The 26,768-nt window shown below is 40.4% G+C and overlaps 1 protein-coding gene across 1 annotated transcript in view; it reads right to left on the reverse strand.

The window, feature by feature from the left end:
- Window positions 1-465: 465 nt before the first annotated feature.
- The window catches only part of CEMIP2 (cell migration inducing hyaluronidase 2), a 125,402-nt gene continuing 99,099 nt past the window's right edge, over window positions 466-26,768 (reverse strand). Inside the window, exon 23 of the mRNA XM_087858782.1 lies at window positions 466-587. Within this exon, the coding sequence (XP_087714908.1) occupies window positions 545-587 (43 nt within the window). The 3' untranslated portion in view covers window positions 466-544. The remainder of the gene's footprint in view (window positions 588-26,768) is intronic.

Below are 26,768 nucleotides of genomic sequence, written 5' to 3' on the forward strand. Positions count from 1 at the left end.
ATCCATACACAACTAACATTAAAGAGACAAGTTTTTTGGTCGTTATTTTATAAGAGGGAGCTCACATCAACTATGCTTTTCGGTATCCTGCTTTTCTCCCTCAAACCCTCATGGAAATTCCTCCAAGTTTACTGGGATTGCTCTAATTAATTCTTTTCAAATGGCTCCATAGTATTCCATGGTCTGCATATAATTTATAGTAGTCCCCACCTTATCTACACAAGATGCGTTCCAAAACCCCTAGTGCATGCCTGAAACTATGCAGAGTACCAAACCCTATATATACTGTTTTTTCTTATACACACATACTTGTGATAAAGTTTAATTTATAAATTAGGCATGATAAGAGATTAACAACAATCACTAATAATAAATTAGAACAATTCTAACAATACACTGTAATGAAAGTTATGTGAATGTGGTCTCTCTCAAAATATTTTACTATACAGTACTCACCCTTCTTGCGATGATGTGAGATGATAAAATGCCTACGTGATGAGATGACGAGAGGTGAATGACGTAGGCATTGTGATGTAGCATTTTGTCAGAAGGATGGTCCACTTCCAGTCGCAGTTGACCTTGGGTAACTGAAAGGGCGGAAAGTAAAACATCGGATAAGGGGGTGGGGTACTACTGTATTCAATCTGGATCCTATTGATAGGAAATGTTCTTTTCCTATGGGCCACTAGAGAGCACCATTGGAGCAGTGTCAAGTTCAGCAGAGCCTAGTTTAGGGTGGAGAGTTGGGAGACTTATCCATTATCAGATATGCGTCATCATCCTCACTGTCCTGATCAAGTTTTGTTCATTCTCAGCTCTGGGAACCCAGAACTCGCTCGCTTCCTTCAATCAGTATCTTACCATTCCACCCCAAGTGGAATGATAATTGACTCACCCACAGTTGTTCACAGGCCCCGATGGAAAAGACTGCAGAAATATTATAATCGGCATACGCAACAAGAACAACTACTATCTCTGCTGTCACTGTAATTACTGCAATTTATGGAGAACAAAAAATTGCCAGTAATCAGGCTAAAACCTTGACATGTGTTACCTCACTTTATATTTACAACAATGCTGTGAAATAAGCACAACCATTATCCCATTCTACAGATGAAGTGTTTGGTACAGAGAGAACACACACCCAGATCCAGAACCTGGATCCAGAAATCCCAGGGATTTTCCTCCCATTTGTGTATTGAGTCTGTCACCGTGTGGCCTCTCCTGGATCTCCACGTTCAACCGCTAACAGCATCTGTCCCACCCCACACCTAATCCAAATTCCCTCCAGTTTTCCAGACTGCAGAGTTCCTATGATTTTGCATTTGTTATTGCTGCCTTCCTCAGCGTCCCAGACCCCAACCAACCCTTTATCTGGAAGACAAATGCTCCTTCTTCAAGGAGTCAGATTACATTTTTCCTTGTTTGGGGAGCTTCCCCAGGTAGACTTAAATACCCCTTCTACCTCAAGATAATGGGAAAAGTTGCTTACTTACCTAATTCTACCACTAGAAAGTTCTAAAGCCAAGTCTTACTGTCCCTAGCATCCCTGTGCCTGGTACAGTGGTTGGCACATGGCAGATATTCAATACGTGTTCATAAATGAATAAATGACTGAATGAATGAACTATAAAGGCTCTTTCTTTAAAAACCAAAGTCAAACCCAATTCTTAGCAGCATAAAATAAACACATAAAAGCCCAAAGACTTGGGTCACTTCCTTTCAGAGATTTCTGTGACAAATCCATTTACCAAGCCAATCAGTCACAAATAAAGAGCCCCTGGTTTTTGTGTGCAGCTGAGCCTGCAGTGCTCCCCCGCCTCTGGATCTGGACAGTTAAAACTGAAGGAAGAGAGAATGTGCCAGGCTATTCACATATGCCTAGGGTCTGCTATTAGTTGCTACTGAGAGATAAGATGAAAATTTTTATTAGAGTGGAAGTACTTCAGGCTCCAGAGTTACACAGCAGCTGTGAGGGAAAGGCTGGGGGAGAAAATTCACCTTTCATCAGAAAAATCTGTGGTAAAAATGGATAGCCTTTTTCTCTTTAACAACACATGCAGAAACTGTTTGGCTTGGTTGGTCTTATTATTTCCTCTTGCAAAAGGCTTGCCAGTCCTCCTGGGTAAAGAAATGAAGACCCAGCAATGTGAACGTCTTTGGGGCCACAATTAGAAATGTTCTTTCTCATGTGGTGTTTTCTTTCCTGTAAACTCCAGATACCACTAATGAGCATGCCCAATTATTACATCTGTTGACCAGGGGCAGTCCTCTTTTCTGCCCTGGAATACAACATTGTCTGGCAGCTCCTTCTAATGAGAAACTGGATTATTGCAGATTCTTTGCCCATGAATACAGTCAAGAAGTCAAAGTCTACGTTGAACTTGCAACCAAAAATGCATATATTCAGAGTTAAGAGATCTTTGGAGGGGGCCTGAGTGGCTCAATTGGTTAAGGGTCCAACTAGTGATTTAGGCTTAGATCATGATCTCATGGGTCATGAGATAGAGCCCTGCATCCACCTCCCAGCTCAGTGGGGAGTCTGCTTAAGATTCTCTCCTTCTGCCCCTCCCCCCCACTTGCATGTGGGCGCGCGCGCTCGCTCTCTCTCGCTCTCTCTCTCTCTCTCTCTCAAATACATAAATCTTTTAAAAAAGAAAGTGAGAGAGATGTTTGGAGAGTTTTTCTCCCTCTCTGGCAGAAGCTGGCTTTCTACTTATTTGTATGTTTCAAGCCTAATCAAATAGAAATAGGTATATTTTTCCTCTTCATGCCCCCAAATTTTAAATGCATATTTAATATCACAGAATTAGAAATTTGGATGGAAGCTCTAAACACAGGAAGCTCTGCAACACAGACAGAACTCTACTTAACTCATCCCTGGAAGCAAACCAGCCACCCTTTTCTCAGAAATATCTCAAAAGGACATCATACACCGGTGCATCCTGCTATCTCTTGGCACAATTTGCTTCCTTGAAGCTCACATACCATTGTCTTCATTTCCTCTGCTGCTCAAGTAGGAGCTTAGTTTTTCCCACTGTCTCCAAAGTCACTGTGGGCTTTTGGACTATAGAAAGATCTGTCTATAGACAGGTCCCTGAACACATTGTGCTGTTTTGTGCCTGTGTCTTTGAACCTACTTTGCCGTCTGCCTGGAAATCTTCTCTTTACCTGTGATCCACTCTCTCCCACATTACAAACCCCTACTGAATCTCCAATATCCAGGTACTTTGTGAAGAGCCTCTTCTTCCTCATCATGCTCTGTCACTCCCCAATCTAGGGATATTAAGTACTAGTTCTTAAGTGCTACCAACAGCTCTTTGAAAACCGCGCTATTCAAAATGTAGTCCTTAGACGAGCAACAATAGCATCACTTGGGAGATTATTGAAACTGGGCATTCACAGGTCCCACTTCTGACCTATTGAATCCTTTTATCTGGGGGTAGGGCCTGGGAATCCAGGTTTTAACAAGCTTGCTTGAATTTAAGAAGCACTGTTCCACAATATTTTAATCTCAGATAACCTTTGGTAATTGTAGATTTAATACTCTTGACAGACCAGAAGGTTCATGACATGGAACCATCATCATTTTATTGAACAAAAGTAGAACAGAATTGGAGGTCATTTAATGAAAAAAAATTATAATAGCCTGGACTCTGTGTATCACTAAAATTATCACTCTTCATTCTTAATTACAGACATATTTTGAGGAAGGAATTATATGGCAAATTTGGAAAGTCACAGATACCTCCCATGAGAATGTCAAACGTCAACACTTTTACCCTTTAAACGTTACATTGGAATTATTCCTTTGCATGTTTCTTTCACGTTAACTATAAAGTCTAGATCCTTCTCTTATTAGTTTTAAAATGAATGAGCACAGGCCCTGACACACGGTTAGCATTTAACATGTTAACTAAAACAATGAATGAATGAGTGAGTGAATGTTCACACAGAGCATTTTCTGAAAGCTCACTGCCTATTTTAGATAATATAGTCACCAAACTTAGCTTTGATTTGGTCTCTAAAAATAGTTTTCGCTTACACTAACGTTTTTTGAACTGACATCCCTAGACTAACCAGCTGCATCAGCATCGTCTGGGATGTATATAGTGTGCCGATTCCTAGACCTATCCTACAATATTGTTTCTGAATCTCCAGTTTGTGGAATCCAAAAATCCCACGATATTCTTATGTAGACAAAGTTAGAGAACCATCGGATTATGCGGTTACCCCAATTTGCAGCACTCTGAAACTGGTCACTAACCATCAAGTAAGGAAAAACTTCCCTAACCAGAAGGCTCATTATCTAAATTCAGTATAGGAGCAGTCCTAAAGAGATAGGAAAGAAAGCAAGAATCCCATGGAGAAATTTCATTACGTAAAGATTCAAACAGTCCCATGTGTTCCATTGTATGTTTGGATTGAAGTCCATACCTTTGTCTATAGTTGCTTTGGGAAGTAGGAAAAGAGTTTAAGAAGTTTCATTTGCCACCCCTTACATAAGAAAATGGTGAAATATACTCCCAGGAATTTAAATCAAGGGAAGGAAAACAAGTAAAGGAACTAGGGGAATTGTTTTTCAAAAAGAAAAGCGAAAAGCCAAACATAGAATTATATATTCTTCTCAAGCCCCTTCTCTCAAAAGAGTCTGATGCAAAGGCCCAGTAGACATCCATTTACCACGGTATGATCTCAAGAGGTTGAAAATTTGCTATCTGTTCCCTGAGAGCTCTTTAACTGGAGATGTGTTCTCCTGTTCCACAATTTAAGATAACATCTAAAATATAAATACACTAAAGGGAAGGAAAAAAAAACCCACCTTGGCTTAAATTCAAAATATAATAAGAGAAGATAGTGGTGAGAGTATGTAGCTTTTTTAATATCCCTAATCACCCCATAAAAACAGAGCCAAACCAACAAGCTACATACAGTATCTATAACATTAAGTAATAAGTTATTTCCAGAATTGGAGTAAGTGAGGACAACACACCAAGACTCGTGTATTATTAGCATCTATACAGGTAGAAGCCAAGGGAAGTAAGGGGGCATCTAGCAGATCTGAGAACAAGTTAACCCCAGAATTGCCTGTATATATATATTTTATCTATTTGAGAGACAGAAAGAGAGAGGGCAGTGGGGAAGAGCAGAGGCAGAGGGAGAGAATCTCAAGCAGACTCCCCGCTGAGCACGGTGCCCAACACAGGGCTCGATCTCATGACCCTGAGATCAGACCTGAGACAAAACCAAGAGTTGGCCACTCAGCGGACTACACCACCCAGGCACCCTGCCAATATATATTGACTGGAAAGTGTGGGTGGCCAATTTGAGGACCACAGCTGAACTGGAAGGGTTGTTCACAGGTGAGTGCAATGAGATGGCAGGAAGATTTTAAGAAGCTGGATTAATCTGGGACTTAACTATGGAAGTGAACTTGCCAAAGTGCTATTCCAGGACAAAGCTCAGCACTAGGGAGAAACTGCGGGGATATAACCTAATTTGACAAAGAAAAGGAGGAACAAAAGAGAAGGTCCAAAGAAAGTGGGGATGAGGAATAAAACCAGAAGAGCTCTAGAATTATGACACCATTTTTTTTTACAAAAACAATAAAATAACAGAAAGAAGGAACTCTGTAGCAATCAAGCTAGACAAGCAATCCTGACCCATCCTTCCCCCCAAAAGTTGAGAAAAACTAATCTCATGTGAAAATGAGCAACAGAAAGGAATTACAGTTGAATTTTATACATTTTTATAAGAAAATAGAAAACTAGGCACAGGAAAATATCTCTGTAGATAATGAAAGCTCACCAGAAAAAAAGACCACAGAACAGATGAAAACTATAACTTAATATTTTTCAAATGAACTAATGGAGATTTTTCTCATGATAGAGTATGATCTTGAGATCATGACCCTGAGATCAGACCTGAGACAAAACCAAGAGTTGGCCACTCAGCGGACTACACCACCCAGGCACCCTGCCAATATATATTGACTGGAAAGTGTGGGTAGCCACAAACCAACAAATCATCATCAATCAGAATGAAAAAAAACTCAGAAATGAGGTGATAGAGCTAAGGACAAAATATGAAAAAAATTTTTAAATCATTTCAAAATGTAACATAAATCCCACCACAAAAGAAGATATCCAAATGGCCAATAATAATGTGGAAAAAATGCCCAGTGTCACTAATCATCAGAAAGTCAAATTTAAGCCACAGCAAAATATGACTTCACCCCCCACACACACTAGAACAGCTAAAATCAAAAAGACTAATGATACCAAGCACTAGCAAGGATGTGGTGACAAACTCTTATACACTGGTGATGGGAATGTAAAGTGATACAGCTGCTTTAGAAAACTGCTTTGCAGTTTCTAATACAGGTAAAAATGCATCTGCCCTATGATCCAACAATTTGGCTCCAAGATGTATTTTCCAAGAGAAATGAATGCATATGTTCTCACAAAGATTTATACAAGAATGTTCATCACAGCTATAATTTATAATAGCCAAAATCTGGAAACAACACAAATGTCCATCCACAGAAGAAAGTATAAATTGTGGTGTTTAGATATGAATTGCCATAAGATTTAAAGAGGCTGGATATTGTATTGGATATTTTTTATTAATCTCAAAAAACATTACTTTGAGTGGAAGAAATCAGGCACAAGCATATATATAATTATCTTATGATCCACTAATTTGAAATTCAAGAACAGGCAAAACCAATCTCCAGCAATAGAAGTTGGACTAATTGTTACCTCTTTTTGGAAGTAAGGGTTTTTACTGGAAAGAAGCATGAGGAAACTTTCTGGCATGATAGAAATTTCTATATATTGATCTGTTTGATGGTTACACAGGTGTGTGTATGTGAGTCAGGAGACTGCAAGACCACTCCCAAGTTCAATGGTTTACAAGGAGGCCTCAAAGGACTCAGTATAGAGTCACAAGCATGGTTATAATGTATTACAAAAAAAAAAAAAAAAAAGGATGCAAAGTAAAATCAGCAAAGAGAAAAAGCACATGTGGCAAAGTTCAGAGTAAACCAGAAGCAAGAGTCTAAGAGTCCCAGTGAAGTCACACAGGATGCTGTTAATTCCTACAGCAATAAATGTGGTATGTGTGAAGTGCTGTCTCTGAGGGAAACCCATTGAAGACTTAGTGCTAAGATTTTTACTGGGAACTAGTCACAGAGGTAGCTTCTGCCTAGCATGTACCAAATTACAAACTCCCAGAAGAAAAGCAAATCTTCAGCATAAACCATATTGTTCCCACAAATACACAATGAGCCACTCTTTTAAAAAATTTAAATTCGTTTTATTTATTAATTAGCAATCCCTATACCAAATGTGAGACTCAAACTCACAACCCTGAGATCGAGAGTCGTATGCTCTTCCAACAGCCACCCAGGCACCCCTACAATGAGCCACTCTTACCAGAAAACAACACAAACCCTCTCAAAATTCAAATTCCTAGCAACCTTGCAAGCAAGCCTTTTTAAGGATAGCATTCAAGTCTTCTCGGCTAACTCTTTCCTGCACAATATGCAAAAAAAAAAAAAAAAAAAAAAAAGCCTCACCAAGCTGCACATTTTAAGACTTCGGTGTTTTACTTCATATAGATTACATATCAATTTTTAAAATTTAAACATATAAATAATATGAATGACAGTCTACAGATTCTCTTCTGTGAGCAGTTTGTCATGACAGTGAAATAAGAAAATCATAATGCTTTTGGAGGCCTACAAACAGGGCAAAGTAAAAAGGGGCTCTACCTCCCTCAACTTGTTAAGGCTCAGCTCTCTCGGGGTTGTAAGCAGCATAATGTAATGGAAAGAACGTGGACTTTGGCATCAAACTGGTCTTAAAATCTGGCTCCATCATTTGCTAGCTCGGTGATAACAGTCAAGATAACTCACTTATCTGAGCTCCAGTTCATCAGCAAGCTGAGGGTGGTTATTTGCCACTGAAATGTTGCCAGGATTAAATGAAATAACACATGCAGTTGGCACTCAAAAAAATGTCAAGTTCCTTCCTACAGGAGATAAAGCTCTAGAAGATAAGACATACATATGAAAAATTATAAGGCAAGAGAGAACTTGCTAAGTGCTGCAAGGGTTGTTCAAAGTTTTCACTGCTATAGGAGACCGGGCAGAAAGGTTCCTGGTAGCCTGAAACAGAACTCTGTGAGAGGTGGCATTTGAGCTGGTGACTCACTGTGTGGTTAAAATTTTGAGATTCAGAGGGGAAGACGGGGACATTTTATGACCGGGGAAGGGTACATGCACATTCACAAGCTGGATTTGTCTTGGGCTTTTGTCAGTCCAAACTCTGCTAGGAGAACTAGCATTGATTTACCTACATGATTTGCTGGGGCCAAACCATTATGGGGATCAAACATAATGCCATGCTGAAGGGGGTGATACAGTGGGTGCTTCCACCCTGCGTCTAAGGCCAATGCCATTTTTGCCTCTTGACATAGAGCAATATGGAGCATGGATATGACCTCAACCAGGAACACTACTGAATCCATAGGCCAAATAGTAGCTTCTATAGAAACATCAAACACAGGCACATCCTGCATTCATTACAGTCCCCTCAGACTCCACTCTTTTTTATTTATTTATTTATTCAATAGACATTTGTTGAGTGTGTAGTCTGTGCCGGGCATTGTGCTAGGATGAAATGTGTGGGTACCAGCCCCAAGGAGTTGACAGACTAGTCAGAAAGGTGACATGTAAATGCATGGATTACACTAGAGAACAGAACAGTAGGGGCTGTAGGGTAGAGATGAATGAAAGACCTCAGGATCATACAGGGTAGGGCTGGGCCCTAGTTCGATGCACGTGGTTCTACTTCAACAGTACTCTCACTGCTGACAGTTAAACCAAAGGACGGATCTGATAAGCTAGTTACTTTCCCAAACTGGTCAAATGAAAAAACACTGGGCTCTAGGTAAGGTCGGAGTGCCCTCTGCTGAAACAGGAAGCTGGAATCAGAAGACAAACTACTCTAGTCTCGTTTATATTTTTTTAAAAAAAAACCACTCTCTATACCTTTTAATTTGTAGAAATGAATAAATATCCTCTTGACCTAATATAATCCATTTTGAGTCTCATTGGATTCTTATGTTTATTGGTTTATTGGTTTGGGAGCATAAGGGACAGCAAACGCATGTGAACATCACATGGCAAAATAGGGTTAGGCTAACCAGCATATAAAAGCTTTCCAGGTTGACTGGTGGGCTATCAAAATCCAAGGTGGGTTAGCCTAGGGCCTTTTCATAGAATGACTTCATCACTGGAGCCTCGACTTCCTGGCAAGCTACTATGTGTTTTCATTCTCCCATCCCAACATTTTATGTGGATGAAAAGAAATTCGGCCATGAAAGACATGGATGAAACTTAACCACATATGACTACAGGAAAGAAGCCAACTTGAACAGTGTATGTACCACAATGATTCCAACTGCATGATGTTCTGAAAAAGGTAAAACCATGAGACAGAAAAAGATCAGGGGTTCCCAGGGGTGAGAAGGGAGGAATGAACAGGGCAGAAACCACTCTGGTGGATACATGGCATTATACATTTGTCCAAATCCACAGAAAGTACAACAGCAAGAGGGAACTGTCAGCTGCGGACTTTGGGTGATAATGGTGTGTCAACACAGGTTTGTGATTGTAACAAGTGTACCACTTTGGTGGGGGATGATGACAGTAGAGGGGGCAGCACTGGGGAGGGGGAGGGATGATGTATATATGGGCACTCTCCTACTTTATGCTCAGTTTTGTTGTGAACCTAAAAATCGATCTATTAAAAAAAACAGAAAACATCAATCCCAGCTAAATTCATAAGGGCAGACCTCAGGAGGCAAAACAAGTTCATAAAAAGGTAATTTGTTTTACCATCTAAAGGGGCCGCAGATCGGAAGAGAGGATGTGTGTGTGAGGGAATGTATGGCAGTGTGAGCTTCAAAAAAATGCCTCATTTCTCTCCTCTTGCTCCAACCTCCATAGCAAGCGACAAATCCCAAAGACAATGACGACCATTACATGTGGCTTACTTTGTGACCGATTTAGTAAAGACTGAAACCTTCACTCCGAAGTAGTAGAGAGTGATCTTAATTAACTCATATTTTTAACATGCATCCCAGACTGCAGCTCACGCAGACATTCAGATTGCTGTGTGACTGCGGAGGGGGAAGTGGCCCGCTTCAGGACCCACCTCCAGCAGCCTGGGGCGGTCCAGCTCTGCTGATGGAAGTGTGCTGAGAACACAGCCCTGGTTTGCTCTTACGCAATCGGAAAGGCAGTAGCAACACCGCGGATCATACACGGGGAGGCTCTAGAATAAGGACTCTCTAGCAAACGGGTTACCTTAAAGCAGCAATCGGGGCTGCTGAAAGTCAGTGTCTTTCTTTTGGGCTGGATTATGTGATCTGAAGTCCTTTTTTCCACTCTGAATTAACTTCCCAAAACGGATCCCCTATTTTGAAACAGTGTGATTAATGAATTTTCAAAAATGTCCCAGAAGAACCACTGTAGTTATTTACTTAACTGGCATTTAGAGTAAAATAATTAATTTTACTCTAAAATTTTAGAAACGTTCCTTGCCTCTTTAATTATGGAGGCTAAATATCTCGTCACTCCTGATAATTAACATGCTAGCACACATGAAAAGGTAAGGGGGAGGTCTCTTGAAACAGGTGCTGAATGCCTTACTTGCAATAAATATCCCCAGCCACCATGAGTTCCTACATCTGGTAGAGATTTTGTAGCCATGAACATCTGGAATTTAATTTGCTACACGTAGTAGAAACCCTTTTCATTAAAAAAATATATAAATTCTTCTTTATTCAAAGTAATTTGCAGTCTTTTATAATCCACTCACACACACCCCTACAAACCCCCTTTGAAAAAAAAAATCTCCACAATGCCTATTGTGAAAATCCTAGGAATTTTTTGGCTTTGCAAAATAGTAACAATGCAATTCAAGCGAGGTTATTCCAATTCCTTTCTCCTCATTTCAACGCACTGATGAGCTCTGGCTTTATAATTAAAGTGGCCTCTTATGTTATTTCAACCTAATTATTCAATGATGTCATCTACCTTATTCCATGGCCTGTGGATTCAACAGTATGTATGAAGGCGTGATAAAAGGTGGTGGGATGGGGGTGAGGGGGGCAGCAGCAAGTTCATTTGTGTTTATTGCACACAGTGTTCTTTTCCTGTGGAAATGGGCTTTTGTGACTGTCCTTTTCCTAGTTCCATGGATTGCCTGCCCCACTGCAAAAGGCTGCTACCAATAACACCCTTACTTTCATTTGTGAGACCCCGCCACCACTTCCTGGAGATAAAAGTGGCTTAGATTTAGGCACAATGTAAAACATATTCCAAGACATTTCTTGAATGGCATTAGGATATTTAAAGAAAACCTAACAGACAGACCTTAGGCAAAATGGCCCTTGCTTTTTTATGTTTTGCCATCTTCAAATATGGCATCAATCCAGCTCCAGAAAGCAAAAAGGAGCCATTTGATAACATCAGCCCCCTTTGTCAGTCTCAATGGTGGCAGGGTGCCCCAAAGGACAAAAGGCTAGAAGCTGACATTGAGATCCTGAATGTGTCTTTCTCAATTCTTTTGTAAACTTGGCCTGTGGGCAGTGTCCTGCACCCTATAAACCAGTAAGTACTTCTCAGAATGATTTCCTCCTCCTTTGAAACAGATCCCGAAAGGAAAGGAAACGTTGACTCTGACTTTTCCCTCAATTACTCATACTCAGCATTTTCTACGTTCACTAACACCCATCTCATTAAAAGAAATCTGTCCTCAAACAGTTACAGCTGTTACAAAAATGTTATGCTCCTTTCCTTCATCTATTTCTCCTTACAACAAATTTTCCCTTTGGGTCAAATACATCATATTCAATCATCAATTCAAGTGTTAAAGCACTTCGTTATTTTTCTAATAATTGAAATGTGAATTGATTGCCTGCAAAAAAAACATGTTCAGTCCAGAGAAACACATCCCTGTAGGTGGGACCTTTTGAAATGGGATGGTTACATATGGGAAATACACAATATGGGAACAGTTTAGGGTGGTTCCCCTACGTGGGTACCAGCTGACCTTCCAGTAGTCCTTAGCTTTAAGACGAAATGAAACGTAAAGTTGGGGGAGTAAAGGAGGACTTATGGTCAGCTTTGTATTGTATATGAGATTGGGAACATATGTTTTTTAAGGAAAGGAAGCCTGACACAGTGAAGCCTTTTGACACAACAAAGGAAGGAAATTGATCTAAGTGTCTGCCTGTACTGTGCCATTTGCTGTGATCAGTCTCTCATTCAAGCCTGATCTCTGGCGTCCCTGTTTGTATTGGAGCCATTTCCTGCATGATAGTACATTCCTGTGTGACACACCATGCCTGGGAAAAGGCAGTATCACCTACCCCCACCCAGGCAGACACAAACTGTAAGACGTCATCAGAACTCTTCCGTTTCCGTTGCTGGGCGTTGGCCATTCTGCGGGGCTTGCATCTTTCTCTATTGACTTCCTGCTCAGTTAAGGGAAAACTATAGAAGTGTCCAAAGACTTGATTTCAAGATGAATTGGCAAAGCATAGAAATGGAAGACAAGAAAGAGGGGGAAATATATTTCAAGGTCCAAGATTTTATCATCAGAATTTTGAAGCCTTATAGACTTTATCTGTTCCTTGCACTCAAAGTGTGATCCCTGGACCAGCAGCATCAAATTACATGGCTGCCTATTATAAATGTAAAACCTCAGACCCTACCTAAGACCTACTAAATCAGAAACTGTATTTAAACATGATACTCAGGTACTTTGTGTGCTCCCTTCAGTTTAAGAGGCCCTTGCCTCTCAACCCATTTATTTACAGATTAAAAAAAAAAAAAAAAAAAACAGAGTCTCAAGTAAGTAGCTTGTGCCAAACCATAAAGTTTTACATCAGAGAAGCTAAGACAAGGACCTTAATATGAATGCTTCAGCTACTCTATTTTTGCTGTATGTGAAAGGAAGACCTACAGCTCAAATGCCCCAGGAACAAAATTCCTTCAAACTCATCAACATCTTTCACCTCACAGGCCAAACCAATTTCACCTTATCCATGAGAGTCTCTTCACTTCTGTCTTCATCATCTTGGAGTCCATTACAATCCTCCTCCTCCTGTAAACTCCTGAACTTCCCTAGGCCTCTTTCTCAAAGTACCTACCATGACTGAACTCAACTGCCCACATTCTCCTACCTACACCCAAACAGACGAGCAAAGCTGGAGAAAAATCACTCCACTGAATATATTGCTATCACTTCACATTTAAAATCAGCAACCTCAGCCCTGAACCCTCAGCAGTGCCGATTAATCTTGCTGTTTTTCTCTTGGAGTAGCTTTTCCACTATTTTTATACCGTTTCCAATTTCCTTACACTTTCCATCATGCATTCTCAAGTAATGACTTGTCTCCAACTTCACAGAGGTCATACAAGGAATTAGCCATCAAACCCCTCAACTTCCCACCACTGATTCTAAATCAACATAACCTCCTGCATCTGCCCATGCCCATCTTCTCCTGTCCCCCCCCCTTTTACAGTAGATAAATCACCCATCTCCTAACAAAGGTTAGGTCAGAATAGATTGTGAAACTCATTCACTGTGCTCTTCTCTGGAAGGGACTCCCCCGCTCCACAGATCGCCTCTCTTCCCTAAAGACGCCACATGCACACATTCTTGCTTCTGAGTCCATTTAATCTGCATTCAGGTTTATTCTAATACCTCCCTTCTTAAAGAAGAAGCCAGCCAGCAAAATCCTAGAGAAAAATCTCTCTAGTTTGATCCCTATTTCAGTGTGGTCCTTCACAGGTAGCTTGTAAGCTTGTAGTTTGTAAAGTTCTCCACAAATGTTCATTGTGCTTTTTCATCTCTCATTCACTATTTTTCACAATGACTCCATTGATGTATGATCATTTATTTTTAATTTAAGTAATAGGGGGAAAATTAGAGAAGAAAGCAAAAAAAAAAAAAAAAATACTGGTACTCTCACAACCCCAAAATAAGCATCTTTTTTCTCTTTGTACCATTTTTTTTCATCCAAAAAGAAGATGAGTAAGTAGCGGGGGTGGGGAGTATAAAATGTAAAATGAAACTGTACTCTATATACAATCTTTTTAATGTAAAATTTAATTGTTCTTGAATTTAACAGAAGAAATTAAGACCGACTCCTTACTCTGAACAATAAGGAAATTTGCCTTTTGTAATTCACATTTTTAGTTTCATAAGTTATATTATTATTTTAACTTTGTCAAGATTTTTAATACTTAAAATCTGTTTTGTAATTATAATCCTCCAAGTAGTCAGTCCTGGCTTTCTACTTAAACGTATCTAACCCTGAACACTGATCATTTTTACCATGGGTTTTCCATTCCTGAGTATATTCAATACATATGTTTGGGGTATCTGGACACTGGGGAGATGAGTATGAAAAAAATGGGTAAGATCCTGCATTCGCAGAACCTACATTCTAAAGAGGGAGAAAGAAAATAAACAAGGCAAAACAAAACCAGATACTTCTCAGACTGTGTGTGGTAAGTGCTACGTATGTAAGGATACATGGTGAATAAGTAGGAGGAAAAGCTATTTTAGCAAAGAAAGGCGTCTCTTTAGATGTGACATGTAAGCTGAGTCCTGAATAATTCAAAAGACTCCATCAATAAAAGGCCTTAGAGGAGAAACCTTCTACATGGAAGGAACAGAAAATGCCTAAGGCAAAAATAAGTGTGGCTTCTTTAAGTACCAGAAAGAAGGTCAATGTAGCTACAGCTTAGTGGGAGAGTAGGAGAGGAGCCTATGAGGTAAGAGATAGTCAGAAGTCATTTCACACAGAAAATTTCAGATGATGAAATTCAAAATGCAATGTAAAAGCTTTAGAAGGTATAAGCAAGAGGGCGGAAGAGGGATGTGAAGTGATTTACATTTTTAGAAGACCAATTTGACTAATGCGTAGAAGATGAATTGAAAGAAGAGGTGGGATGAAAAAATAGAAGCAGAAAGTCCAGCTAGGAGATAATACTAGTAATCCAGGCAAGAGATGATGATGTGGACTAGGGTAGTAACAGTGAAGACATGGAGAGTGACGTCTTTGGGATGTACATCGCAAACAAAATGGATGGAACTTCCTCGAGTAGATGGAATGACCAGTGGAGGAAGAAGAAAAATGGAACCAAGGGCAAATTCTAATGCTCTGTGTGTTTGATTGGTTTGTTGGTTGGTTTTGTTCTACTTGAGCAACTGGGTTAAAATTAGTGCTGCTTACTGAAATGGACGAGGCTGGAGAAGTAATAGGTTGGATTGAGAACAGGGGTCCAGAGTGTCACATTTCAGATATCTATCAGAAATCCAGTAGACAAGAGGTACCTATGTCTAGTCTAGAGTTCAATGGAAAGAGAAATTTAGAAATGGCCAACATATGAGTAAAATTAACACCAGGAGGAAAATCACCATGGGTAGACAGTGGTCTTCCACCCTCACTGTGCAACAAAATCATCTGAGCTTTAAGAAATATTTGTGCCCAGTTCTCTAACCCCAAAACAAACAGCATATGTGAGGACTGAACATGGCACCAATGTAGATAGAAAAGTGGACCCAGGACTAAGCCTTTGGGTACAGTCACATCTGGAGGTTGGGAAAAGGAGAATCCAATAAAGAAGACTGAGAAGGAAGAGCTAGGGAGAAAGGAGAAGTAGGTGTTGTCCTAGAAGCCAAGAAAAGAAAGTGATTCATGAAGGAAGGAGAGGCTACTCTGCCGCTGAAGACACCGGAAGGATGAGAATCAAGTATCTATGGTGGAGGAAGCCAAATTACCAACCATATATTTTTATCAGGTAAAGGGAAGCCATCAGCTAAGAGAGTGTAGGAACAGAGTGATACTAAAGGTTGTAGGAGAGAGAGGAAAGTATATAAAGATCATTTTGAAGATTTAGAGAGCAAGGAGAACACACAAAGAAAGCCAGGAAGCGTCAAATGCTCTTCTGATAATTATGGGCATAAATTTTAAGTGGGACTGTGACCAGTCTATTTGTATTAGTTACTCCAACCTCATTCAGGTGCTCAAAGCAGCAGATTGTTGGATTTAATCATGGTAGGGTTTTTGTTTAGAGTTTTGTTTTAGTTTTTATTTGTTTTGCAAGTGAATATAATAAAAGAAGAGAGGGAGGCAGCGCAGTGAACTTACACCCTCATTTCCTCAGGGTTGACCGCAGTGACAGCCCATAGCATAAAAGCCTTTGATAGAGGGTATCTCTTGCCTTAAACCAAGCACCAGCCATACCAGAAAGGCTATCATTCCAGGGAGAATTTGCCAAAAAGATAAAATAAAACAACAACAGAAGTATTGCTCCTACTTTCAAAGAATGCATTAAGTAAATCTAAGCTGGATACGGTGGGAGTGAGGCAAGAAAGCTTGATGAATTATGAAACGTGGTAGGTCACTGGGCTGATAATACCAGTGAAGTGGAAGAATTGGTAGGATTTGGACTTGAGAGTGAGCCAGGAGCCCAGTGGTGGTGAGACTCTGTTCTAATTGCTTTCAACTCTTGCATTTTCCTTCTGGGTGCACTCTGAAATCTTCAGCTTTCTCTCTATGGAAGTAATTTGATTTTCAGCTGTGTGTACTCTGTTCTTTGTTGTCTCTAATTTATGCGTAAGTTTTGCAATGACGTTGTTTTGGTCCTTAATTTGTTCCCTTAGCTCTGAAATCTTCTGCATTTCATGCTGTTGTTTTTTTACCATTCTGTCCTTGAGTCCTTATTTTTTATGTTCCTGTTCTAATAAAGAATGCCTGGGGTGCCTGGGTAGCTCAGTGGGTTATGCAACGGACTCTTGAATTCGGCTTGGGTCATGATCTCAGGGCGGTGACACTGAGCCCTTCATCCGGCTCCACAATGAGCATGGAACCTGCTTAAGATTCTCCCTCTCCTTCTGCCCCTCCCCCCTCTAAAAAGAATTCCTGTTCATACATCATAAAGATGCAAAGCACCCATGGAAATATGGACTGAACTATTCATCTGTGTCTTATTATGTTCTCACTCCTTCCCTTCTTCACCCTCTCCTTCCCTTTCCTTCCTTCTTTCCTTTTTCCCTTTCATTTCCTTATTCCTTCGGGCCTATCCTTCTTCCTTCCTTCCTTCCTTCCTTCCTTCCTTCCTTCCTTCCTTCCTTCCTTTGGTCCTCCCTTCATTTTCTCCTTCCCCTTTCTTCCTTCAACTCTCTTTTCCTTTCTTCCACTTCCCTTTTTCCTTCCTTCCTTCTTCTCAATCTATCTAGCACCATGCCTTTTTTTTTTTACCCACCTTTAAGGGGGACAGCTCTAACCAAACTTCTCTGTGCTCAGATAGAATACAAATCAGTTCTCATTGACACCTTTGCAGCTCATTTGACACTGCACTGTTTTCTCCTCTGAGTTATGGGTTAAAGAGTAACTATTGTTTTAGATTCATTTTCCCATAGTCTCTGGCGCAAAGGAAAAGAGGAGAACTCTGCTGGGGCTCTGGGTAACTTTAATTTGCAGACACAAGTTCTATTTTTTCAGAAATTTCCTTAATATCATAAAATGCACATTACCTGTGAGTGCTATCTCCCCTAAAACTATTCCCATGGGGCAAGGGTGCCCAGACTTCTTCCTATGCTGCCTACTCACTTCCTTCATCTGCTTCTCCACAAATTTGGCAATATTTATAAACATTTTATAAGAATTTTCACCTACTGGGGCACATGAGTGGCTCAGTTGAATGTCGGACTCTTGATTTTAGCTCAGGTCATGATCTTAAGGTTGTGAGATCGAGCCCCGTGTCGGGCTCCATGCTAGGTGTGGAGCCTGCTTAAGATTCTCTATCCCTCTTCCTCTGCCCCTCCCCCTTCTCCCTCTCTTATTAAAAAAAAAAAAAAAAAGAATCTTCACCTCCTATTTCCCCTTGTGCTGCTTCTGGAAGGTGGAAGTGGGTGAGAAGCCATGCTAAGCACCGTGACTACAGACTCTCCTAATTCTTTCTTCGGCTACCAGGTTCTCACAGTTAGAGAGTGAGATTATAGCCATTTCCCTGTTTGCTTGCTACTGGTGAACTCATTGCTGGTTTCTACTGTATTTGTTTGAGGAACAGAGATTTTTCTGATCCTCTTTCACACTACTGTCTAACACGGGAGCAGCAGAAATGCAGTCTCCACCCTCGGAGAACTCACATTCTAGTGGAAGGAGAAAATCAACCAACCAACCAACCTTGCAAAGACAGACAAAGTTTCATGGTATTTCAACAGAAATAAAAGGCAAGGAAAATAACATCTCTTTAGAAGTGTCTCACTAATTTTACTGTTTACTCCCTGGATCAATTACTCACAGGAGTCCAGTCCTGTGAAAGAGCACATCACAGCAGTCCCACGTCTTAGGTGCATGGAAGCTTGAAGGGAGGCTGCTGTTAAGTGGGTTGTGATCCCACACTTAATAGCAACACTTGTGATTGGGGATAGTCATGGGAGCACTCACAGGTTAGACCCACTAAACCAGTTCTGTCAACTGGCTTGCAGCACATAGAGGGACACCCTGACAGGTAGGGTTTACAAATTTCTGTGGTCGGCTCACACCATGCGATTTCAAGCTACGAACAATCTAATAACCAGCTTGAAAAGTCCTGAATAGTTAACAGTGGGCTCTGTAGGCCAATACAAGACAGCAAGAGGCAAGCCTTTGAGCCTGTGACCATGAGGGCTGCTGCTCTGGGAACCAAGCTGCAATCCTCATTTTTGGAATGGCTTTGAACACATTAGTCTTAGTCTCCATATTTTCATTTTTATAAGAGGATCAGTGGCATCTAGCGGAGAGAAATTTGTGAAGGTTAAATCAGATAATGAGTTGTCTGTAAAATCTTCCTAGATCATCAAGAACATACAGTGGAGGATCTACTTGTGAGCTGAGCTCTGAACCAGGGATTTGGGGGAGCCTCAAAATAACTGAAGACTGGTTTGTGCACCTAGTCTCGGTATCACTCAGGTATGCAGGTGCGTTTCCTTCTAACAGGTCCTATTTCTCCCGTACACATGTGTCCGGTTTAAGCCACCTGAGTGTCCAGGAGTGACAAGTGGGCCTCCTGCTCTAGTCCTGACTCTGTGGGGACTTCTGCCCAGGTAATCTGGCTCTTCGTTCTGCTACATTCTTCCTGATTTGGAAGAAGCAGCTGGTTCTCAGCACTCAGGCCTGGAGACCTCAGAGGGAAGTTTTCCATAGTAGATGGGATTAAGCAAGAATTTTACCTCCCTCCATAGCCTCTGGTCCATTATTATATGTGACCCTGAGCATTCCTCTCCTCAAAGACTCCTAAATAGGGCAATCCACAAAAGGCAGCCAGGTTGCCATGGGTCACATCAGCCAAGGCACGTTTCTATCCTGGAAGACAAAGCCCTGCCCATGCATTCCCTGGATAGCTGAGCTCTGCCCCCTGAGGAAAAACCTCCTTATGGGAAGGCAGAAAGCACTAGGTTTGGATACAGACAAAGGCCACAGTTTTCTCATCAGTAACCTGGGCATCATAATTATACACACTTCACAGTGTCATGTAAACACCAATTGAGATCATGTATGTGAAATATTCAGTCTAGCAGCTCATACATGTTAGCTCGAATTATTGTTAAGTACATCTGCTTATTATTAAAGATATCTTTCTAGTCTTTGTGAAGCATTACCTATGACTGTCTTAAAACATATGCCTTTAAGTAAACCTCAAACTTACTATTCAGGACTTGTTTCCCTGTGTTGCTATTTTTTAATTTATCCAAAGAGTCTTCTCTGATTCTTTATGCCATTTTGCCTGACAGGAATTTTTTTGTGTGGTTTTGCTGAAGATGTCAGTTTTTACTGTTATAAAAATAAAAAACTTATTCAAGAGTCATTTGTCCAACATTTTTTTGAAAAATCTTTTTATCTTATTTCTATTACTTCCCTTTTTCTTTATTTTTATAATGCAGACTGAGAAGGAACCAGGGCCAGGATGATAGCCATGGGGAAATTTTTAGAGGAGGCTAGATCCATTTATTCACTTCACACACACACCTGTTGAGTACATGTCTCATGCCTCTGTGCCAGCCACTACTCTAGGAACTGAGGCCACAGAGGACAAAAACACAGTCCTTGGCCTCAAGGACCCTAGTGATTAAGCAGAAGATACAAACAAGCCAAGGAGCAATAAATGTATGGTGTGAGAAATGCTAGATACAAAACTTCTGATGCTACAGAGCCTGTGGGTCAGGGTAAGCTACACTGGGAAAGACAGAGACAGGAAAGCCTTTGGTAGTTGGAAGTGACAACTGAGTGGCTGAGGTATGGTCAGCTAGGAAAGGGGACAAGGAAGTCCCAGACAGAGGGAACAGCATATGCATAATTACAAAACCACAACAGAGACTGGTATGCTCAGAGAACCATATGCAGTGTGATTTTGTTAGAAATCAGGAACATCCTGATGGCAGTGGGGAGTGATCAAAGGACCTTAATCAGGGGAATGAAGAGACCAGATCTGTTCTTGGAGAGGTCGCTTGGTAGGGATATGGAAAGACTTAAAGGGGAGAAAGCCTGAAGACAGAGAGACTACTTAGCAGGTGAGTACAACAGGCAGAAAATGAGGACGGTCTAAGCCAAGGCAATTGCAGTGGAATGCAGAAAAGTAGAGAGCTAAAGAGATATGAAGTAGCCAAATCAATAACTCTCAGTATCCATATAGACATGGGCAGTAAGGGGGGCAGAAGGATCAAACTTGATTCTTAAATGCTTGACCTAGGCATCTAGACAGAGAAATTAAAGTGGCATTCGCTGACAGGAAGCACAGGAGGAAGGTGGATGTAAGGAATTAAATAGTTACCCATTTTTAGGTATTTTAGGTTGAACTGCCCATAAAATATACAGATCAGATAGAAAGAGTGGTGCGGTAAACATGTTACAATATGTATGTGCACAAATCATTCCATTGTGTATCTTAAATTTACACAATGTTATATATCAATGATTCTGTAACAAAGCTGGGGGGAGAGGGGGAGGTGGTGAAATAAATCTAGTTTGGAGTCCAAGAGACAGATCTAAGGAGGGGATAAGTGGCAATCAAGGTCAGAGACACATGTCAAGAATAAGTAGAATGAGAAGAGAATAGAGAATCAAGGAAGCAAGCCTGAGGAACATAAATACCAAAAAAGAAGAGACATGGAAAGACAAAGCCAAAGAGATATAAAGGAAATAAGAAAAGTTGGAAACCATATTAATACCCAAGTTTCAAGACTCAGTTCAGGTACCACCTTCTCCAGAAAAGCCTTCTCTTGGTGTCCCCCCACCTCACCAGCCTATTTTTTCTGTTTGCTTATAAGCAGAGTTACAGCCCAGCGCCCATGCCCTTCTACTGAAGCACAATTTCCCTGTCTCCTCCATACCCCCCATCTCCAGCCTTTAAAGCTCTCAAGAACAGGGTTCAAGTCTTACTCATCTCCATATCTCTGGCACCTAGTTTGGTTTCTGGTACATCCTATCTACCCCATCAATAAATGTCCATTCAACTAAATTGAAATCAAGGGAGGAAAGGCATTCAATAAGTGGAAATAATCAGCTTTATGAATGACTTCCAAGAAGCCAAGTCAAAACACTGTACTTACCCACACACAGTGAACTGACAATGCTCTTGGCAAGAGAACTTAGTGAATTAAGAGAGGCAGAGACCAAACAACCATGGGAGTGGATGGAGACAGTGGAGAACATACTAGCAGCTTTCTCTTTTAAGGAATTTGATGGTGAAGGGTTATGTCACTGCATGTATTAGCTGGTCAGAAACGGATTTTCACCCTAATGGCTCTTCATTTAGCAACAAAAGTTTTCAGAAATCAGTGTTGTTAAAGGAGGAATAAATAGGCATAATGGAAATGGGAAAGTCATGGAAAATCAAGGAGGACTTTTTTTTTTAAGTTGGAAGATAGTGAAGCATAATTGTAGACCAAAGGGAAATAAAAACACGTAAAGAGAGAATAAAGACAGGGGAGTCGGAGGCGCCATCGATAAACTGATACTCTGAGAAAGTAAAACGAGAGGAGATCCAGAACACGGGTCAGTGAACAGATGTAGAAGGAAGGCCACTGTTCTCACAGAAACAGAGGGGCATGAAGGGAATAAAGGATTTGGATTCAGATCCATGTGTCAGTAAGCAGGGGAGGAGAAGCTCAAGTGGGAATGCTTACTGACCTCTCTTTTTCTGATTACATGCTAGGTGGCATCCTCTGCTGAGGGTGGGGCACTGCTGGGGAGCGTTAGGAGACCGGGGAAGGTGTGTGTAGTTGCAGACAAACAAGAGGCTGCTAACTGGAAATGTGCAAGAAGGTTACTGCGCGGTGTGAAAGATGCTGCCAGCTTGCTGCTGCTAGCAGCCCACGACTGCCCCTATAGGGCTCCTGCTACAGGAGTTCAGTATGTTTGCATAGCATCTGCATGAACAAAAGCTGGGGTGGGAGGATGGGGAAGGAACACCGCTGTGTGGCATTGGTCTGTAAGAATTACATTTATGAAGGAAAGAACACATTTTTACATATTTTTTATTCATCTTGTATATATACAGTACTGTTTTGAATGTTTAAATTGTTTAAATAAGTGTCACCTCCAGGTCCATATTCAACAATTTGCTTTTTTCACTCTTTTTGTTTTTGAGACTTACCTTATTAATACATGTAACTGGAAAATTAGATTTAGTATTATAGTTTTAAGTGAATGCTAGAAACACTAATTAATTTTACTTCAAAAAAATACTTTTGCAGAGAGCAAGATTTTAATTATGCTTTCTTAATTTTTTTAAAGATTTTATTTATTTTGAGAGAGAGAGCAAGAGCATGAAGGGAAGGGCAGAGCCACAGGCAGAGGGAGAGAGAGAATCTCAAGTAGACTCCACACTGAACGAGGAGGGCACAATCCCACGACCCTCAGATCATGACCTGAGCCAAAATCAAGAGTAAGACACTTAACTGACTGAGCCACCCAGGTGCCCCTATGCTTTCTTAATTTTAATGAACTTTTTAAAATACACTGGCTCTATTAATTGAAACAAGAACAGAAGAATACTTTATTTAAGTGAAAAATACAATTATCTATTACAAATTCTATGACGAACAAAATAAACACACATTGTTTCAAGTTCACAAGTTAACCATCTTTGGACAAGAACTATTAAACAAACTTCTGCATATTACGCAAAGTTCTTTGTTCTGTTTAGTAAATAGACTTAGAGATAATTTCATGATAACAAAATATAAAAGAAGCATAGATTAATTTCAAACTTGGTTACTGGAATGGAAATACTCTTTAACTTTCTGCATTATCTTTGTAATCTAAACAAATAGTGGCTAACCCAGCGTTTTGGGTTCACAAAAGCCCTCATGTCAAGGACTTCATGGAAATTTCTTATTTATCATTGAAACTATAAACTACATGTTTCAATGATAATTTTAGCTGAGGCTAGTTCCAAGTATCTGGGGTCAACAACGTTGTCTAGTAAAGAACATTAAAGAACCCACAGGTAGAATTTATCTCCACATAGTACCAATTCATTTAATTCTTTGCAGTATTCCCTTTTATGAAGATCTGACATTTTTATCCACTTGCTGGTGAAAGAGTTAGGTTATTTCCAGTTTTTCATTATCACAAGCAATGCCACAAGAGCATTCATGCCCACACCTCCATGTGCAGAGATGCAAGAGTTCTGATAGGATCCTAGTAAGCAGAACTGCTGGGTCCCAGAGAATATGCATCTTTAGTTGGATATGATATGAGCACCATATCCTTACGAGGTAGTATCAGACTGTTCACAAAGGAATTGTACCAGTGCATCCTCTCACCACCTAGATGGGAGACTTCTGTCTTGTTTCTCCACATCCCTGCTCACATTTAGAATTATCAGGCTTTTAAGTTTTCATGATCTGTTGGGTAAGAACACATGTTTTAACTTGTGTCTCTGGTTGCTAATGAGACAAAACACCTTCCTGGGCTTGTTGATCATGCTGGTTTCCTTTTTTTGCCTAATCATATCATTTGCAAATTTTCTCAAGGTTTTGTCCTTTCTTTAAAGATTGACAAGGGTTCTTAATATATCCTAGATACAAATTCCTTTTCAGTTTGATGTGTTGCAGAAACTGTCTTCCAGTCTATAGATTCAGTTTCACTGTCTTCATTTGTGTTTACTATTCTCCTTTTCTTCTTCATTATGTTTTCTTCCTTCTTGCCTTCTGTTGTACTTACAACATTTTTATATATATTTTTTTCTCCTTTGTGGTTTTAAAGCTGTTTCTACGCTTTTCATGGTTACTCAGTTTTTTGACCTACAGAGCTAGCTACAATATTTTTCTACTGCAGTCTGGAGGAGTGGCTCTCAAAGTGTGGATCCCAGACTGGTAGCATCAGTATCACCTGGTAATTGTTAGAAATGTAAATTCTCACGTCCTACCATAGACCTAACGAATCAGAACCTCCAGGTGGGGCCCACAACCCATGTATACCAATTGATTCTTAATGTACGCCAAAGTTTGAGAATTACTGAACATCTCTACCCATCTCCTAAACAACCAAAGTCTTCTTTTCCTACCCAATCGAAAAATCTCAACTCCCATTTCTGCCTTTCCTGCTTCCTTGGTATTCTTATGTAGAATTTTGAGTGCGTGTGCATGTGTGTATGTGAATAGTTCCAATCGTTAAATAAAATAATATCATATTATTTTCTGGTTTTTTGAATCCCCAATTCTTAGATATCTGTTAATAGCTATTTCACTGAGAATGTTAAGCAGCATTTTTTCCTAATGCTTTTTGAAACTGTATGGTCCTTATTTGAGTCATACTTTATTTGGATTTCGAATTCAATTTTTGCACTTACTTGCTATCAGCACCTTGAAAGTGTTACTTTGTTATAACCTGGCATCAGCAGGTAATAAGCCTGTTGTTCATCTAACAGGTTTTTATTAGCAGGCATTCTGTCTCTCTTGTGGTTTTTAAGACTTTTCTCTCCGTGCTTCGAGTTCCACAATATTACCATTCTGTGTCCATGTGCATCTATTTCTATTTATCCTCTTCATTATCCTTTGTGTTCATTTACATGTGAGGGTTTGTGACTTTAAATGTGAAAAGTCCTTAGTCTCTCTCTGAATATTGTTTCTCACCCTCCTTCCTTTCTTCTGAACTTCCTGTTGGATGTAAGCTTCTTGATCTATCTTCTATGTCCTTCCCCTATTTCTCCATGTATTTTTTCCTCTTCTCTCTCTCTACTACATTCTTGGAGAATTTCTTTTTTTTTTTTAACATTTTTTAAAAAGATTTTATATATTTATTTATTTATTTATTTGAGCGAGAGAGACAGAGCGCAAGAGCATGAGCAGGAGGAGTGGCAGAGGGAGAAGCAGACTGCCCGCTGAGCAGGGAGCCCAATCCTGGGATCATGACCTGAGCCGAAGGCAGAGAGCTTAACTGACTGAGCCACCCAGGCGCCCCATTTCTTGGCGAATTTCTTATGCAATTACTGAAAGCACAGTATTTTTCTTCATATGTGTCAGGAGAACGTTGATGCAACCTACTGCGTGCTTATTTCAGCCTACATTTTTCATGCACAAGATACGTAAGTGGCTCTATTTCACATATACTTCTTCATTTCATTTCTGCTTATTTTTGTTTGGTTAATTCTTGCTCTTTTTATGGAAGCCCTTCTTTCTTTTTTTTTTTTTTAAGATTTTATTTATTTGACAGAGAGAGAGACAGCCAGCGAGAGAGGGAACACAAGCAGGGGGAGTGGGAGAGGAAGAAGCAGGCTCCCAGCAGAGGAGCCTGATGTGGGGCTTGATCCCAGGACTCCGGGATCACTCCCTGAGCCGAAAGCAGATGCTTAACAACTGAGTCGCCCAGGTGCCCCTGGAAGTCCTTATTTCATTTACCACTCTAAGGATCCTAAAAACACATATTTAAAGTCTTTTTCATATTTCTCTATTATTTTCATTGTACCTAAAGTGAATTTGTCTCCAATGGTGGGCAGTCATAGGCTAGATTTCTTCATATGTTCTGGAATTTGCACCCCAAGTTCTCTTGGGTGAAATCTCTCTTTCCTTGCCTTCCAGCCAGCCTCCCACTTCTGGTGGGGGACTTGTAATCTCCTCTGGCCCTGCATGCCCTTGATGGTACTGCAGATAATGAAGATCTGCCACTGTCTGAGGCCGGCCTCATTTGGGGTTGTGAACTTGTACAGTGTCTTTCTTTCCTGGACACAAAGTTTCATAATGTAGCAACGCTAAGGAGCTTTCCAGTCTCCTTTCTTAACTAGGGGAGCCTCACTCCAAGCCCTAGTTTCTAGAAGCTCCTATCTACTTTCAGACATACAGCCCAGCCAGGTCCAACCCCAAACGCAACCATAGCTCTTTTTGTTGTGTTTCTGGTATGGGAAAATATTATTCTTTCTTGTTAATGTATGTATTACTTTCATTTTCTCTTTTTATACTGTTACATGTTTGGAGCAAAGATGGAGCTTCCAAAAATAAATTTATAACGTCTCCTTGATACCCAAGGTCTGACAAGGAATCTGCTTTATTATGTTTTTAGGACCCAGGAAGGCATACAGAATGCTGTAGACTTCCAGTTACCAATCGGCATGTAAAGAGCTTGGAAACTATCATTCCAGCCTAACAATGAGTTAAAAGCCAAATAACCTGAAGATCAATAACTGAACATAC

This window comes from Ursus americanus, chromosome 34, assembly GCF_024610735.1.
Source record: "Ursus americanus isolate L20-20 chromosome 34, mUrsAme1.1.p, whole genome shotgun sequence".
NCBI classification, from domain to species: domain Eukaryota; kingdom Metazoa; phylum Chordata; class Mammalia; order Carnivora; family Ursidae; genus Ursus; species Ursus americanus.